Raw genomic sequence first — 18726 nt, forward strand, 5'->3', positions numbered from 1 at the left:
TGATTCTCACGCCAATTTTGCCGCTGGTGTTAAAGTCAATGGGAGTCCGAATAGTGTTGACGCATGACGTCAACACTATTCGGACTCCCATTGACTTTTTTTTTTTTAATACATCTGGTAATAAAATATAGATACGAGACCACTGGCTTCTTATATTTATAAATATAACCAAGAATGTTGATGTGCAGATCCTACATTCTATAGGTGCTAGTGAAGCCCCATAGCCATTCCACGAGTGGTTAAAAACCTGTATTTATGGCTTTGTGCAGAAATTGTGTTTTTTTTACTGACTACAAATATAATCAGTAGTGATGAGCGAATAAATTCGCCAAACATGAATTTGCGGCAAATTTCTGCGTTTTGCCGCAAGCAAATTAATTTGCGAAACTGCAGCAACAATTTGTGTGCAAAAAATCCACCGCGTCAAATTTATTTTTTTATGCATGTCAAAATTGGCGTGCATAAAAATTGTCACGTGTCCAAATTATTCGGATGCCCATTGACTTTAATACATTTGGACCAAATAGTCGCACGTATAAAAATTCCACTTTTAAAAAATTATCGCTCACATAAAAATTGGCACACCCATTGACTTTAATGCATTTGGACCACATAGTTGCACATATAAAAATTGTCGCTTGCGTCAAAATTGATGCGCATTGACTTCAATTCGTTTTGCAAATTTTTCTCCGTTTTGAGAATTTCGCAGTGAATTTGCGAATTTTCCGGCGAAGCAAAATGGCACTGATTCGCCCAACACTAATAATCCGTAAAATGGGGCCCAGTTTGACACCATTAAAGCACCGGAAGTATTAATGAGCAACAGCGTTTGTTCACTGTCTGTGTAGATCGATACCACAAACACAGCACAGGTATTCACTGTACTAAGCAGAATTCAGGAAAGAAATTGTAGAGTATATTGGCCCATTAAGCCTGCTTATAACTCCATTTTTAAATGACTTAGAATTTTATGGAAAATCCTTGAAAAATGACATGGTACAAAGCCAGTATAAATAAATTACCTGGCTTCCTTCCTTTTGCCAAAAAATGGCTGGCTGTGGGTTTCCGGTGGCTTCACACTGAAATGTGACTGTACGTCCCAAAGCAACAACCTGGTCACGAGGTTTGACAACAAAATTTGGAGGTTCTAAAGGGAAAAAGAGAAAAAAAAGAAACAGATTTCAGTTTCCACATTTGCGGTTTTATCAGTAAAAGCTTTCAAGATGCCAGTGGTCTCGTATTTACACAAGGGGCCCATTCTATCTGGGAAAGCTTCTGAAGCTGAATGGTTTGCAGGACGGCTATTTTCCCTAAAGTCTCTCAATCTACAAAACATGTTCCAGTGTTGGATCCAGTGTGACTACTGAACTGCTTCACATTTTTTACCACCATCTAGTTTTATTGCTTCACCCTGGAACTCCATTTCATACTCCATTATTGTACTTATTTATTTACACAAAAGGGGACTTTTCCAAACCGTAGGTGAAGATTATGAATGGAGGAGAAATCTGAAACATCTGCTTGTGCTGTCTGTGCAAACACTACCCGCTTGGTTCCCTTCGTGTGATTTATACAATTTGTATGGTTACTTCATCTAATGGTAAACAGGATGTGCAAAAAAAAAATATGTGACTAGGATTACAAGGAGAATAATCTGCACCTGGAGCAGAAATACATTGAGGTTCAATAAGTATCCAACTGTGCTGAAGGAATTGCTTTTTCTTCTCTTAAAAGGATAATTCAGTTGTTTTTTTTTTTTCGTCCTTAAATGACGGCTTATATAGTGGATATATCCTACAAAAAACGTTCTCAGCGTATTTGCACTTACTCACAAACAGGAGCTGCTATATTTCTTGCCTTTGCTATATCTGAAAAATATTTATATTCGATAAATTCAATGCCACTTTCTGTTTACTGGAACTAAGGGTTCTCAGAACTAGAAATTTATTATAAATAGGGTTCCCAGACCTACATACATTAATAATGTAAGCGATGGCCAGTATCAGACTAGGATGCCAAGGGGCCACCAGAAAACCTTAGGCCATGGGCCCATTTTCCAAACTATCATTCCTCCTCTACCTCTTTATTCTCCTAGTCTTTTATCTTTACATACTATACTCTATTCTTCCATTATCAAGCCCCTTAAAGAAATAGGGAACGACTATGTCCACCGAATGGCTAAAGCGAGAGGGCCCACTGACACCTGGACCCACCGGCAGTTATTCTGGTATCCCAGTTGGCCAGCCCAACACAGAGTATGACATGCCCATAGAAATGCAAATAAAATAACTATGATTTTGTGTATTATTTAAAGAGGAACTAAACTCTGCTGTATCTCAAGATTGATACAACTAAGAGAACCATTAAATCAGAAATAAATATAGATTTATTTTTTTGTAATCACTGATTTCATGATTTCATGGACTGAAAAAGAAACCTTGATATTATATTGCAACCCTCCTTAGGCTTACAGTGTAATGCAACCCCGTCCCCCAACTTTTCCCCATTATAAAGTGAGGAATTCTCTGGAAAGAAGGACAAGGACTTTGCTGCCCGGGGTAGATTTAACCATGTGTGACATTTGGGTGACACTACTTTGCCTCAAGAAAAACCTATTACTCAGGGAGAGTCACCTTAATCATAAAAATATTTGCCTCACTTGACATTTTTTCGTGGTTCAGCCAGATTGCCTCAAATAATAGGTTTTACTTTTACCAATCTTTGTACTATGGAAAAAAAAATTTCCGATTTGTCACATGCGGTAGCACAGATTTAACAATGGTGACAAATCTAAAATGTCCCATTAGCGTAATGGCTTCCTTTCAATCTGTGAAATCACGTATGCCCATGTAAAAAAAAAAAAAAAAAATATTTATTTAAAAAATATAAATAAATATATATTTTTTTTCTTTTTCATATTTTTCTTTATATAAGCCCAACTGAATGAGCAAATGTGAGAATGGGGAATAGTTTTTCCTTTTTAATAAGATGAACTAATTGAGACATCAGGGAGGTGCAACAATATGGACCATCAAAGGTAGAAAATTAAACTGTGAGAAATGGATGTGGATTATAGAAATATTAAATCAACTTTGTTTGATATAAAGATGAGTTTAATATCTACAGATGGAAAAACAGTAATTTTCCAACCTCAGAACACGCAACACCTACTTACTGTAGTTCAGTAGATCCTTGTTGCACTATACATGTATGAAGGCTCAGAGCACAGGGTTTTTGCCTTTTTAATTGGGAAGGGTTAAGCAATAGATAAAAGCAAACTGGCAAATTATGGGGCTTACTTTAGGCCCACAGAACAAAGGACATAAAAAAATCCAAGACAGAGGAGGAGCTCAGAATGTGTACATGCAGCCTGTAATTATTTTATTGGACTCCAACTGGTCACCGCCATGTTCAGGTGCTCTATAAGTGTTTTCAAGACTCATGTGCCTTAAGTAAGCACCATCTGTTGGTTAGTTGACTTATTTGCTCTTGATGACTAGAGGATGGCTCTTCCACCACCCATTTTAAAACATATGACCCAAAGGAACGTCACAGAAAAAATTAGATTTCATTTAATCTAACAGAACTGAAAACCCTGCTAGCAAGTATGGAAGAGCACTTTACTAGTGACATATATCAGCTCATTACTCCATCCACAGAGATTCTCCTGAATCCAATAGGAATACGTAAAAAAAAGTGTTCACACTCCAGGTGCACTTCTTTGTGAAGAAATAAAAACTAGACACTGGAATGAAAACATCAGACAGGACCCATTTTCTAACACAAACTCTGTTAATGGAGGTTTATGTTGGACATAAATACATGCTGTCCATTTAAGGGAGAATAAATGGATAATAACAGTCTGTTTTTTTGTGATTATTCCAACCCTTTTTGAAGGAATGTTCTTAGTCTAAATATTTGGTATACTTCCTTCCCCTGTGGTCCCAACTTTATGTTGTAAGGACAAAGGTGCTGAATTCACACTGGAGGGGGAATGGGCTCTGCTCTTCTTCATCACTACAGGTTAGAAAATGTCAAAAAATTGGTCTGGTAATCAGAACAAGCCTTGTATAATAACTGGAGACACATAAACGAGAGAGGGATACTGTCATGGGAAAAAACATTTTTTTCAAAATGCATCAGTTAGTAGTGCTGCTCAAGCAGAATTCTGCACTGAAATCCATTTTTCAAAAGAGCAAACAGATTTTTTTATATTCAATTTTGAAATCTGTCATGGGGCTAGACATTTTGTCAATTTCCCAGCTGCCCCAAGTCATGTGACTTGTGCTCTGATAAACTTCAATCACTCTTTACTACTGTACTGCAAGTTGGAGTGATATCACCCCCCTCCCTTTCCCCCCCAGCAGCCAAACAAAAGAACAATGGGAAGGTAACCAGATAGCAGATCCCTAACACAAGATAACAGCTCCCTGGTAGATCTAAGAACAACACTCAATAGTAAAAACCCATGTCCCACTGAGACACATTCAGTTACATTGAGAAGGAAAAATAGCAGCCTGCCAGAAAGCATTTCTCTCCTAAAGTGCAGGCACAAGTCACATGACCAGGGGCAGCTGGGAAATTGACAAAATGTCTAGCCCCATGTCAGATTTCAAAATTGAATATAAAAAAATCTGTTTGCTCTTTTGAGAAATGGATTTCAGTGCAGAATTCTTCTGGAGCAGCACTATTAACTGATTCATTTTGAAAAAAAATTTTTTTCCCATGACAGTATCCCTTTAAATTATTTAACTTAGCCTACACAGTTTTAAGGAACTACAATGATAATTGTGTTTTAACTCAATGCAGTTTAGTGTAAAGCGAAGAGTTCTTTGCTAACTAAGTACCACCTGGCAGCCCATATACACGTACTAAATCGACTTTCCCCATCCATAGTTCAAACAGATTCAAAACAAGAAATGCACCACATAAAAATAAGATTCAGTAGTAAAAGGTTTGGAGCAATGGTGTCAGTAGGGAAATGGAAAATGAAATAACAGGAGCCATCGACACTGCATATACACTGGGAAATCAGGAATGGAAAAAGAGAGTTATGCCATGGAAGCAGCCAAAAGCATTCAGCCAGAGCCTTTGCTGTTGACAACCACACAGAGTGTGTATTCATGTGAATCTGCTCAATTGCCCACCTATGTCTCTCAATATACTACTTGCTCAGATCTACAACTTCCTTGGGCGATGTTATTATCTATCCATGTCCAAATGTGCCTGCATGTGTCTATGTCTATAAATTTGGAGCTGTGACATTCATTTTTGCAGCAGTCACTTTCTAGGGGTTAGGTAGATAGAAAGACACATCATACTATAGTCCAGTAAAATGTAACAACCAACTGGACATTTAACTGCTCAATGCCACCGGACCAGAGGAAACTGATGATGAGTTGCCATGTCTACAGGACAAGGGAAAACGTTCTGTAACCCTAGAAATATCGGTATGTTGCGTGATCTGTATGAAGGCACTCAAGACAACATGGAGAACATTATTAATGAGCCACAGCAGAGAAGTAATAATGTTCTAATATTATAGTTATAACACTGTGTGGCTCATGTGCTAATACAAGTGCAATTGCAAGGGCATGGGTAAAATTATAAAATTGATTAAAACTGTATGTCAAGAGGCTCTTATGCAACTTAGATATAAACTGGAGCCTGCTCTGATGAACTGTGTGCGAGTACGAAGTATAGGGCACATAAATGCAACCCTGCCATTAAGATCTGCATTGGGGAGGTGCTCAATCCACTAGTGCGGTTTGTTTTTGTTGAGTGCACAAAGCACAAGTTCAAGGTATTTACACGTAGAATAAAGCTAAAACTATGGGGTAATAGTCTGCATTGTTGCTAAAAATATGCCAGAATTAGGCACTTTTCAAGCACTGCTTTGGTAAATGAGCCCTTATAAATGTGATATCATGAAAAAGAAGTTTTATGACATCTACATTTGTTATATATTTCTGTATTCTGTATGTATGTGTGTGTGTGTACGATTATGTCCTTGCCGACCCAATGGCTGTAGGAGGGCCAGGAGTTTAAAGATCCTAGTCCTGATTTAAAACAAGAACCGTTTTAAAGGGATTCAAACACCTTTTATAAAGTTACCCTTAACACCTGGTTTTGCCTCAAAATGCCTATTCTGATGGTAAAGCCACCTGGACTTCTACAAAGTCTCTTTGCTGCCACCTAGTAAACTCGGCTTCCTGTTCTGTCCTTAGTGAGTTAGACCAAAAAGTAGGGGAAGCTCTAATACCCAAATTAGGGTGCTTTGGATAAGAAAAATATCATACACCGTAAATCAGGTTCTAAGAATGACAGTTCTTAAAAAGTGCTAGGATCACTTTAAACTACATTTAAAAGTACAGGTACTATTAATTATTTGTTCTTAAGGTGCTTAAGATACTTATCATAGTAACACCTTCAAGGTATCCCATAATGTAGCAGATATTACGCTTGGATCCTGTATGGGATATATAAACACATCCCATAAGGGCTGAGGAGGAAAATGACTGTGTATATAAAGCTTTCTTCATACCCCAGTCACAAAGGGGGTATGATCACTTTCCACTTACTACATTTTCCCCTTGAAGCTAAATAAGGATGCAGAGCTGCCATGGCAATAGGAGTTGAATGATGCACATGTTTCCACTAACCAATTTGTATGTCATAAAACCTGTCGGCCTGAGTGATATCCCGGAAAGTGAAACTAGCAGTGCCCTGACACAGAGCTACTCCAGGATGTGAAATGATTATGTTTGTAACCATAAGGAACATAAAGCCTATTTATATGCTTCTTTAATGCTCCAAGTTTTTTTTTTTATATATATATATTTGATTCCATGGTTTACCTGTAGTCAAGGGTTGGCTTTTAACTGGCTACTTTGATGAAGAACTGGTCAAGTGCAGTTAAAAAATGTGATTGGTTGACCTGGCTTATTGGAACCGTGGACAATTTGGATGAACATCCAATGGTCAATGAAGGTGTGTATATGACTTGTATGCACCATTTTCCCAAATTTTTTGACGAACTTCCGGATTGACTTTTAAACATGTTTGGATACAGCACAGACTGAAAATTACTTTGTTTAGTAAAAGGTGTTATCAGGGCTGGCATTCAGGAGAGGGGGATTCATAAAGGGATTTGGGGGGAAACTATGAGCAGATGGAGCACATTAAATAAAGTATCTGTCTCCAGAAAGGGCCACTGTATAGTCATTTATGTAAATGTTGTAAATCTCAACCAATTATAGTAGGTCATATTAGATTTTTATGTCCAATGATTCAACCAAGCCATTGCCATTGTTTCCCCCCTAAGGGTTTCTTGAGTGCTAAGAACCAAGGGAAAATGCCCTCCCCTAGCCTAAAACCAGCCCTGGGTGTTATAAGAATAATACAAAACTAGAATGTATTCCTATTAGTCCTATTTCTGTTAATAATATTTGCAAAAGGGAGTTAGGGAGTTAGTGAGAAGTGGAACACATCGTATCAGAACAATATTCATGACGACCATTACCTTTGTGCCACAAGTTCACCAGCATTAGGGAGACTCACCACTTGGTCTTTCTCGTCAGTGTCAAATTAAATATGGAAACGGATTGGATGGTGAGGAATGGAGGGTACGGATGATAAGGATGGGACATCATCCATCTAGGGTAACGTGATGAATATACAGTGACGGATAAAAATTCAACTTACCAGACACAACTAAAACAAAAAAAAACAGAAGGAACAAAAAAAGAAAGAAATGTGTAAAGCAAAATGAAAACAAATAAAAAATAAATACAAAAAGAAAACTAATCAAACATAAATACAAGAACATATTGATCCTGACATTAAGATGACTTCTAGTAAAATGCTTAACATCAAATAAAAGATAACTTCCCCCACGTTGACGAAGCATTATTCGCCACTGACAGGACTTTTACAAGGGTGGAATTGTGTGTATAATGTCACGCCGTACAATTCATTTGAGTTACATCTCATAAAACACAGCACAACAGATATTCTGGTGCCACAGAACAAGCGATAAAGACAAATTAAAATTGATTTTCGCAAGGTCAGAAGAACCCAACAATATGTTTATATGTATATCAGGGTTTAACAGCTGGGCATGACATCAATGCAGTGGCTTATAGGGAGAGTCCCATTTATACAGGGTGTGACAGCAGTTTAGCTAAGATGGTAGAACGGTCACGGGCTCAACTTTTTTCTAGCAGTTCCTACCCAAGCTCTTTTGGCTCATGGACTCTTCAAAGGTTGTCAATATGACTCCAGTATTTTAAACTGTTTATATAAGTAAAATGAATCTTTCATTAAACAGAATGCTGAGAGACTACTGTGTGCTCCAACTAGCTGTCTCACCCAGTTAAAAGGCTGCACCTGATCAAGGTAATTATAATAAGAAATTTGGAATATACGACACTCATGACACTTATATTAAATAAAAATAAAAAGTGAAAGGGCATGACTGATGGATTTGGCAATAAAAATGTTAGGACCTTTAACCAAGATAAACATTAGCGATAATATGTGAAGGCCGAGTGCAGGCGGGTAAGGTTCTTTCACAGGGCCTCTATCGGGTGAAATCAATATAGAGGGTAAACACTGGTTAAATGATGAAAGGCTGAATGCTAAACCTCAAAGATATATCAGGCTTCACCTTGTTTGCAGAGGGACTTCAGATTACAGTCAGAAGTACAGAACAAAGAAGCAAATATATCGATTGCTTCCTTCCTCCAAATTGCATCAAGGGATTAATGGGCATATTTTCTCAGTGTCTTTTTACAAAACCCTTTACTGATCCCAATGAAATAAAAGAAAAAACAAATAAACGTCCCATAATTGTAGGACAATAAGAAGAACCTTCTGGGCCTCTTCTCTTTTCATTTACTATATTACTCCATTTAATATAGAAGAAGATGATATTGCTTCTCTCTCCCTATGTGGAATGGAGGGCATAGCCTGTTCTATCTACAGGGTATATTTAGGAGGTAACTGTACCAAAAAAGCTTGGCTTAAGGCCCCCGATAAAAGCTGCAGACTCGACCCGTGTATGGGGCCATCCGACAGGCATCCCCGATCGATATCTGGCCGAAAGTCGATCTGGCAGGGTAAAAAATCCTATTGGATCGCGGGCGCATCTTTTCGTTGATGCAGTCCTGCAATTCAATCGCCCGTTTGGCCTCCATTCTGATCCGATCATTGGGCATATCGGGGAGAGACCCCTTGTGTATGGCCACCTTAACTAGCATCTCTGAAGACAATTGCCTATTGTGACTGTAGACAAGGGTGTCACTATAGATGAAATAGACCCATTGGTGAATATACAGTATTTAACCAATGTTTATATTTATAAAGCAGGGCAAGATCGCTGTATTTAATGTTTAAATGTTGCACTGCGAAGAGCGTTTTAAATATTGCACAATTGCAAAAATGTATGCACATGCTCTGTGTATGAGTTAAGTCACTGGTGGTGTCACTTTGGTGGCTGGAAAAAAGATTTCACAATTGTGAATTTATATTTGCAAAATTACAACTAACTATATTCACGCACAATGAGCAAAAACGCTGATTTCAATTTTGCAATGTGAGCTGCAGCAGAAATTTGTGAGGTCTATTGGAAAACATGCGCAAAACAACCATGTGCAAATAAATTAAAACAAACTTTTTAAAGGGCACCCCCAGTGATTGCTGAGAGATCAGTAAGGGGGGCACAAGCAGTTTCAATGTATGTTTAAAATTTCAAAAATTCTTTGCTGTAAATGGCAAGAACATATCGCTCATTACCAAGGGACCAAGACAATTAATGGATATACATTGTAATTTTATATATCAGAAACTCATTGTTGAAGTGAGTTAATAATTTACAGTTTGCCAAGCAGCCCTTTGAATCCCTTTACATAATACTGGCTCTGTGCACGGACAAGGGAGCTGCTGGGAAAGTATTACTTTATCTCACTGTTTACACAGAGTGCAGGTGCACAGCTACAGATAACACCATTGTGGACAAATCCACTCAAAATTAATAGTTCTTGTTTCCCTTGTACATGTTCTGGTTCTTAATAATAATAATAATAATAATAATACTCAAAGCTAACATTTATTATGTAAAAATATGATATGTACGGCCTATTATTTATTGCAGACAGGTTTTTATAGCAGGAGGCAAATAAAAAATAAAAAAAAGTCTCCTAGGATCTAATAGGCCAAAACAATTCCTCAACAAAATGTGGAATTGAAACTCAGCCTAGATAAAAAGGAAAAGAGCCCCGGAGATAGTTTTTTTAATCATGACAAAACAATGATTATATTGAGCTACAGCATGGCTAAGGTCTTGGGTTCATGGTGAATGATATTTAATGGTTATAAGCTGGGGAGTATGGAATGTACCTTGCACTGTTAAAACGGCCGAAGCTTCCGCTTTTCCAACCATGTTCTCCGCAACACAAGTATACGATCCCATGTCCCCTGCTGTGACCTTCCGTATCTTCAAGGTGTGGTCATCACGGATTTCATATCTTCAAGGAAATATAAGGAAACAACATTCTTCATATGCCGTTTTTGAATGGATTCTTTCATAAAGGCCATTCTACTTTCTTATAATATTCTTACCATATAAAAGAGATGTTATAGAGCTGTTGGGCCAATTTTGGGACATGTTGTACTGAAAATTCATTGTCAGTTAAATTATGAGGGGAGACTGTCAAGGTTGGGGTTGTTTTCTCTGGAAAAATGGCGCTTGCGAGGGGACATGATTACACTTTACAAGTACATTAGAGGACATTATAGACAAATAGCAGGGGACCTTTTTACCCATAAAGAGGATCACCGTACCAGAGGCCACCCCTTCAGACTAGAAGAAAAGAACTTTCATTTGAAGCAACGTTGGGGGTTCTTCACAGTCAGGACAGTGAGGTTGGGGAATGCACTGCCGGGTGATGTTGTGATGCTGATTCAGTTAATGACTATAAGAGGGACTTGGATGATTTCTTGGACAGACATAATATCAAAGGCTATTGTGATACTAAACTCTATAGTTAGTATAGGTATGGGTATATAAAAGTTATATGAAAGTAGGGAGGGGTGTGTGTATGGACACTGGGTTTTTATTTGGAGGGGTTGAACTTGATGGACTTTGTCTTTTTTCAACCTGATTTAACTATGTAAGTTCTGGTAGTTTCCTACATGTGATGGCCAACATTCATGTTTTGTTTTGCTGGGCAACATCAGATCAATGGAGCAAGAGCTATGTTTTAGCTTCCACTAATGAGCAGTTGACTCCTAGTGCAGGGTGTATATTACACAGGATAAATACATTATAATCAAATACCTTGATTTAGGCAGATCCCCGTCATCTTTTCTCCATCGGACAGTAGGGACAGGATCACCGCGGGCCTCACATTTGAATTCAACACTATCATCTACAGTAACTGCCATATTACTGGGCCTTCTCACAAATGATGGTCTTTCTAAAATGCAAAGAGACATGTTATTTCAATAAATACATCAATCCTGAGCCAATTTGCATATTAATGAATACATCCTATGTGTAACACGGTAGCATTGTTGTTGAGGTTATTGAGGTTGGCTCATCAGCCTTAGCTTCCCTTTCAAACAATTCAAACTTCACAAAACAAAGGGTCTCTGTATATGTAACACTATTTAGCAAGTACTGGCACCTCTGCCCACATTTCAGAAAAGATGAAAATATAATATAAATCACAAAATTCAGAATCCCACAGCAAGCAATCAGTCTGTCGCCTTTACTGGTCATACATTGTAAATCAAGCATCTGATTGATTGCCAAGGATTATTGGTGCAAACTCTACAACCGTTATCACTTTATCTCTTACATGAATCAATATTTGTCATGTGTGATTTTCTTAAGTCAGTACAATTATAGGTAAATCTTTGAGTGGAGGGACAAGAATTCCTGTCATAGCAACAGAGCAAATAAAAGATTGGGGACCGTGACCACTGCTGTAGTCCATAGTGGTCTCTCGCTGATTCAATGAATATAAGCTATGGACATAAAACTTGAGTTCTTACAGTTTCTATAGTATTCTAATTCCTAGCATGCTTAATCAGCGCTGGAGAGTTGGCCATGAAGCAAGAACTCCGAAAACCGCAAACTTGGCATTAATGTTTTCTACCACCAGTCTACACCCACATGGAAATGATTAACTTGCATATTCATGGTAGAGAAAGAGAACAAAAGGAACATATTCATGCATGTCATTCAATTACCTAAAACAGTAAGTTCTGCTACTTCGCTTTCTCGTTCTCCCACCATGTTGGTACCAACACACACATATTTTCCCGCATCGCTTTTCCTGGTGTAGGTGATCATAAGTTTCCCTCCTCTTATCTGTAAATAGAAAAAAAAAATTGTCAATAAGTCCAAACATTAAGAGAATAATAAGAAAATATTGAGTCTATTCAGCTGGTTGCCTCCTGCCTTGGTTGATTGTTCACCCACCAGTATTTATCCTATTGTAAATGATAGTTTTCTTTTTTGTGTGTTCCAATCATTTTATTGGGCACAGCAAGAACAACTCTGTAGCCTTAAAACATTGTCTGTGCTAGAGAATGAAGCCTGTAAAGGAATGTTCACAATCCCAATGCAGAAATCCATGAGCAAGTTCACTCCCAGTGTAGAGGAACAGCATGGTGGCTCAATTTTCAATTTAATTTTCATTATTGAAAATAACAGTGGTATAGTGCCCTCTCAATGATCTTGTGTGTTCCTAATTTTGAGGAACCTAGATGTATTTGTCAGACTTCTTGGAATGATATGCAAATTTAGCACAAATCCTCTAAAACAGTCATTTATTCCTATGAAACTGTATTCATGTTTTTTTTCTGAAGCTCCATGTTCGGCATATATTGCACTTTTCTTTGAATACCCCTCCCTTAAGAAGATTATCTTTATTCTTCCCATTGGAGTTTTCTTTCATTCTTTTCTCAGGAGTATTTAGCTGTGGACTAGTGATGTGCGGGTTGAGAATTTCTCCACCCTAAACCGCCTGCTCCCTACCCGCACCCGACCTGGGCCCGCTGGTCTCCTTTATTTATAGACCCGCGCCTGCCCCGCAGTGACGTCACAAAAGGGGCGGGGCAGGCGGAAGTCTATAAATTCCGGCGCCGGAAGCCGGCAGTACTAGGTCGTGGGCGGGGAGAGCAGGAGAAGAGCTTGACCCGCCCCGCACATTTCGTCCAGGGGTCGGCCTGAACCCTCGGGTCCCCGCACATCACTACTGTGGACTAGTGATGAGCAAATCTGACCAGTTTCGATTCACCTAAACGGCGAAAAATTTGGCAAATGCATTGAAGTCTATGGGTGTAAATTTTTCTTTGAATGTGTGACAAATTTTTTTTGACATGCAACAATTGTTTTGCCTTGCAACTAGTGATGGCTGAAAATGACCCATTTCTTACAGTCTATGGGCGACAATTTTTATTTTTGATGCACAACAATTTTTTTTTCACCCATTAGACTCTATAGGCATCATTTTTGCGCCAAAACTTGGCAAAAAAGTTTGCTCATCACTGCTCAACAATTTTTTCACCCATTGGAGTCTATGGGTGTGTTTTTCGTGACAAAACATTTCACTCATCACTACTGTGGACAATTTTTTTTTAAAATTAGGCACTTTTTAAAAAAAAGTAAACTTTCATGTACCTGAGCAAAAAAATAGGTTCTCTTTAAAAACGTGTGAAGGCTTTTTATATTCTAATGACTGTTCTCTATGAAACTACCGTTATTATGATTTTTTTATTTGCATCAGGAGTTAGCTGGAAATTATACACACCATCTATTTAGGCAGCACTGGGAAACTTATTAATTCACTTGGAAAAAATGACATGTTTTAAGGTCCTGGCAGAAAGAGAAAAATATAAATGCCACAGAAAGAACCCCTAGGGGCATAACATGTGAATTTATGTTTTGCCGTTTGTTGCAAGGGCATCTTTACCCTTCATTATGGCAGTTGGGAAAAGCACGGAACAGCTGGGGGCTAAAAGTAAACCATCTCTATAATGTGACCTATAGAACAGACTGGCACTGCGCCGCTTTAGATATTCTGGAGTCACTTAAAGAAAAGAAGTTGGTTAATAATTAATTAAAAGTTGTCCAGCGGCAAAGTTAGATCCCTTGATGGCTAATTGTTGCACAAAGGCAGCCAGTGTGCATATACAGTATATATATATATATATATATATTTTTTTTAATACATAAAACTTCACTTGAACTTGAGCTATATTTTTACTTGAAGTTTACTTGGAACAGCTTCAAATCCATTCATGTTAGGTCCATTAAGAAACAATGCAATAATTCCATACACAAGCGCTAAAGAAGATGGATGGCAAAACAAACGGAGGGAAAAAGATTAAGTGCATAAGGTAAAGAAAATGTATCCGGTTTCAACAAACTGAATAGTTTCAGTCCGGTGGGATCCCCTGGGCTCGGCAGAGAAGGAGCCTGATGTTTGTATACATCAGAGTCATGTTAATTTATGGCTAGAGTAATGACAAATGCTGTACACGCTTAAAAGAGATAATAAGGCTGAAACGCGGTACATGCAAATGTGAGCCGGTGTACCTGGGGACATGCTTCTGGTGCCTCATCTCAGTACATTTGCACATTCAAAATAACATTCAAAAAATAATTTAGAGGGATGATGCCAGGTCTTTTTGGTGTTATCAATCATTTTGCTTTGACTTGAGGTACTTTTTGTTTTTCCACAGACATACAGAAACCTGTTTACAAAGGGCTGACACACTGCTAAGCACCTGCCAAATGCCATACAGAAAGCTCACTCAGCTGCAGCTACTCGGGGGAATGGGGGGTGGGCCATAGGTGCCTGGCCAACCCCTGGTTTGATTACAGTTAAAGCTCACAATATTAAGAGGGGGTCGGGCAATAATTTTTATGTTTGTTTTCTCAGGTCTTTATCATGGTACAGCAAGCCAGCAGAAAGCAGTCTTCCTCCCTAATACATTGTTTTATTAATAGCATGTTATATAGACTGGCCCACCTGGATACCAAGAAAACTCCAGGTGTCAGTGGGCCTCATTTTGCTAAACATTTGGCCTTTTTCATGGCCATTCTCTATTTCTATGAGAAAATAAAAAAAGAGGCTAAAGTGATGCAATATCAGATTATAGTATGTAAAGAAAATAGACTAGGAGAACAGCGGTTGAGTGAGAAGAGGAATAATAATAGTACTGAAAGTGGGACCCTGGTCTAAGGTTTTTTGGGTGGGCCCCTGATGTCCCAGTCTGACACTAATGCTATTTGCTATGTTAAGTCCTGGTTTCTTGTTTCATTTTAATGTTAGATTTAATTTTGAGTCTTGTGTTACAGCTTTGGAAATGGTTATAGGCAGTGCCTGCTGATATCTCCCAATCTATATCTTGTGAGCAATGCTGGCACTTGCAGCAGAACACTCTTGGCTGCTGAGCTTTCAATTACTGCCTGTTTACTTTGTTGCCACATTCACTTTTTTTCCCAAGCAAATATATCTACTCTTAACAGCCACAGCCCTTTGTTTACTTCTGGGTTTTGACCATTGACAGTCATGGTCTTGGCACAGGTTGCAGCGCTATATGGCACAAAGGAACCCCAAAGAGATCCATGGAGACTTGTCTTGTTGATGAATGAAGCCTGTTCCATCTGCACAGTGTCGGACTGGCCCATAGGAATACCAGGAAAACTCCCGATGGGCCAAGGTGTCAGTGAGCCCTCATGCTGCCTATTTCATGGCCATTCCCTATTTCTATGAGAACAAAGATTCTAAATAGATGGAATAATGGATTATAGTATGTTAAGAAAACAGACTAGGAGAATAGAGGTTGATTGAGGAGAATAATAATACTGAGAGTGGGCCCCTGGTCTAAGGATTGATCGTGGGCCCCTGGTCTAAGGTTTTTGGGTGGGCCCCTGGTGTCCCAGTCCGACACTGCATCTGCGATATGGTCAAATAGGACAACTTAAAGGAGAAGGAAAGGCACTCTTTACTTGGGGGTGCCAAGTGATTAAATATACTTAACTGACACCCCAGACCGGTGTTCCAATCAACAGAAAACTGTTTATCCCAACGAGCACCACAGAACAATCCTCTTCCTGCTTCTTCTTTTTTTTAAGTTTCCCGGGGCAGATGCATGCGCAGTAGATTGAAATAGCCGACTTTTTAGTTAAAGTCTGTGCAGCTCCAGCCCAGGGTGTCAGGTAAGTAAATACAATTACTTGGGGGTGCCTAACTTTTAGCACACACGAGTAGAAAATACTTTTCCTTAAAGCTGGGCAAACCTTTTATTTGGCATGGTCAGCAAATGAATGAATCTTTGTTTTATTTGGCCTGCCATTTGCTGGTTCAAACATTGGACATCTATGCGCTTGGTCAAATCTGGGTGATCATGAAAGTGCATTAAAATAATAGTATTTCAGAAACATTACATCTATTTCAATTTCAACAACTACTTCATTTTCTAACAAACAAACAAACCCTTTTTTCTCTATAAACAGGCAATTCTGCAACACCACAAAAATGTCACAGTGGATCAACACAGAACTCGATTCCTTTTTGACAGTTGACAAATAAACCCCATGGCGTTAAATCACGAAATGAAGTCGGCTTTACAAAAGCACAGCTATGTGAGCTGAGTCTCATAAAGGCCACACTACTGCTTAGGCAATAAGCAAACCCCAGTGGGCTGTTGCGCTAATTAATAGTGATGGGCGAATTTGCGCCATTTCGCTTCACTGAAAAATTTGCGAATTTTTTTTTGACGCCAGAGAATTTTTTCGGACGAATTTTCTTGGACGTTTCGCGAATTTATTCGCTGGCGGCGAATCGCGCAAATTCGCTGCGAATTCGCGCCTGGCGAATAAATTCGGCCCATCACTACTAATTAAGATATTTTATGTGATAAGAAAAAGCATTTCCAATAATTCACTCTACTGTGTAAAATTTCATTCCTGAACCAGCAAGTGTGTTTTTTTAGTTGTAATATTGGTGTGTAGGTGCATCTCAGGTCATTTTGCCTGGGCATGTGGTTTCAGAATAACCCAGCACTTTAGGATGGAACTGCTTTCTGATAGGCTGTTGTTTCTCCTACTCAATGTAACTGAATGTGTCACAGTGAGACTATTGAGTGCTGTTCTACCAGGCAGCTGTTATCTTGTGTTAAGGTGGCCATACACAGGGAGATCCATCTCTCCCAGATAAGTGCACATTGAGGTGGGCGATATCGGGCTGATCCAATCGTGGGCCCTAGGGCCCAACGATTGGTTCAGAATGGAGGTGATACGGGTGGTCGGATCGCGAGACTGCATCAACGAACTGATGCGGCATCAATGTAACAAGATTTTTTACCCTGCCCGATCGGCATCTCTGAAACTTTCGGACAGATATCGATCAGGGACGCCCATTAGCCAATAAGCTGCCGACTCAGCCTGTCAGCAGCTTTTATCGGCCCGTGTATGGGGGCCTTTAGGGATCTGCTATCTGGTTACCTTCCCATTGTTATGTTGTTAAAAGAGAGGGGGAGATATCACTTCAACTTGCAGTACAGCAGTAAAGAGTGACTAAAGTTTATCCGAGCACAAGTCACATAACTTGAGGATGCTAGGAAACTAACAATATACCTAGCCCCATGTCAGATTTCAAAATAAGGTATAAAAAAAAAAATCTGTTTTCTCTTTTGAGAAACAAATTTCAGCGCAGAATTCTACTGGAGCAGCACCATTAACGGATGCGTTCTGAAAAAAAAAAATTCCCATGACAGTTTCCTTTTAATGTTACCTCTCCTACTTTAACCAGTACTTAAAAAACACTAAAAAGGCTATTATACACAAAGGATCACTTGTGTGAGACAGAATTGTCATAAAAGTTTATGAAAAGTGGAATGTCTGCAAAATTAATCACTCAGATCTACATGTGGTGTTTTATTACCCATTTATGGACATTCATTGCCTCTAACGTTCATACTGATTAAGCAGCACCAACTGCAATCTCCTGGGAGCCGAGACCTATAAAGTCCACTTTATGCACCAAAGGCATAATCTTTGCCCATACAACTAATTTTAGGATCAGGACATTTGTCAGAAATGTGTTAGCCAGTGTTCCTCTCGCAGATACTGGCTACTGAAGTACTGATTTCAGTAATTATTTTGTCCAAGACTACTGTCTTTATATCTTAGTATAATCCATCTCCTTGATAAAACTTAAAAACCCTGAGCCATACTACAATGATAAAATGCCACCCAGTTAGACCCAATAAGAGATGTGGAGGCTATATCTTAGGAGGATAGAAATATCCTTTAAAGACATGATTGTTAATAATATTTCTATAGATCTATAATGAATCAACCTGTTTATAGCATAGACAAAAAAAAAAACAGGGGAGCAGAAATAAGTGGTGCAAAATCCAGGAAAATGTAAAATCAGGAAAATATATTATGCATTACATATTGGTGGGGCCACAGAAAAAACTGTGTAAACTGCAGAAAAACTTAAAAACAGATGATTTAGAAGTATAGGAGAGACCCTGATCTTATTACTACAAGTGGATTGCCTTCAGGAAAGAGGACATGTTGGGGTGAATCATGGACATAGGAGAGATGTGACCTACATGGAATAAGTGTGCGGCCAATAAATCCTCATTTCTAATTTTTAGAATACTGGAAAGCAGGTGACAACTCTTCCAGAAACCCCC

At 38.7% G+C, this 18726-nt stretch overlaps 1 protein-coding gene across 3 annotated transcripts in view; it reads right to left on the minus strand.

The window, feature by feature from the left end:
* robo1.S (roundabout guidance receptor 1 S homeolog) overlaps positions 1 to 18726 on the minus strand; it is a 289278-nt gene that overhangs the window by 73434 nt on the left and 197118 nt on the right. For 2 of the 3 annotated variants that reach the window (XM_018248847.2, XM_018248846.2), the window contains exons 4-8: positions 12256 to 12376; positions 11339 to 11477; positions 10399 to 10526; positions 7705 to 7713; positions 1023 to 1147 (exon numbers count right to left, since the gene is read on the minus strand). In XM_018248847.2, the coding sequence (XP_018104336.1) occupies positions 1023 to 1147; positions 7705 to 7713; positions 10399 to 10526; positions 11339 to 11477; positions 12256 to 12376 (522 nt within the window). The remainder of the gene's footprint in view (positions 1 to 1022; positions 1148 to 7704; positions 7714 to 10398; positions 10527 to 11338; positions 11478 to 12255; positions 12377 to 18726) is intronic. The other variant, XM_041583366.1, reaches the window with a different exon arrangement.

The sequence above is a fragment of the Xenopus laevis genome, chromosome 2S (assembly GCF_017654675.1).
Source record: "Xenopus laevis strain J_2021 chromosome 2S, Xenopus_laevis_v10.1, whole genome shotgun sequence".
Lineage (NCBI taxonomy): Eukaryota > Metazoa > Chordata > Amphibia > Anura > Pipidae > Xenopus > Xenopus laevis.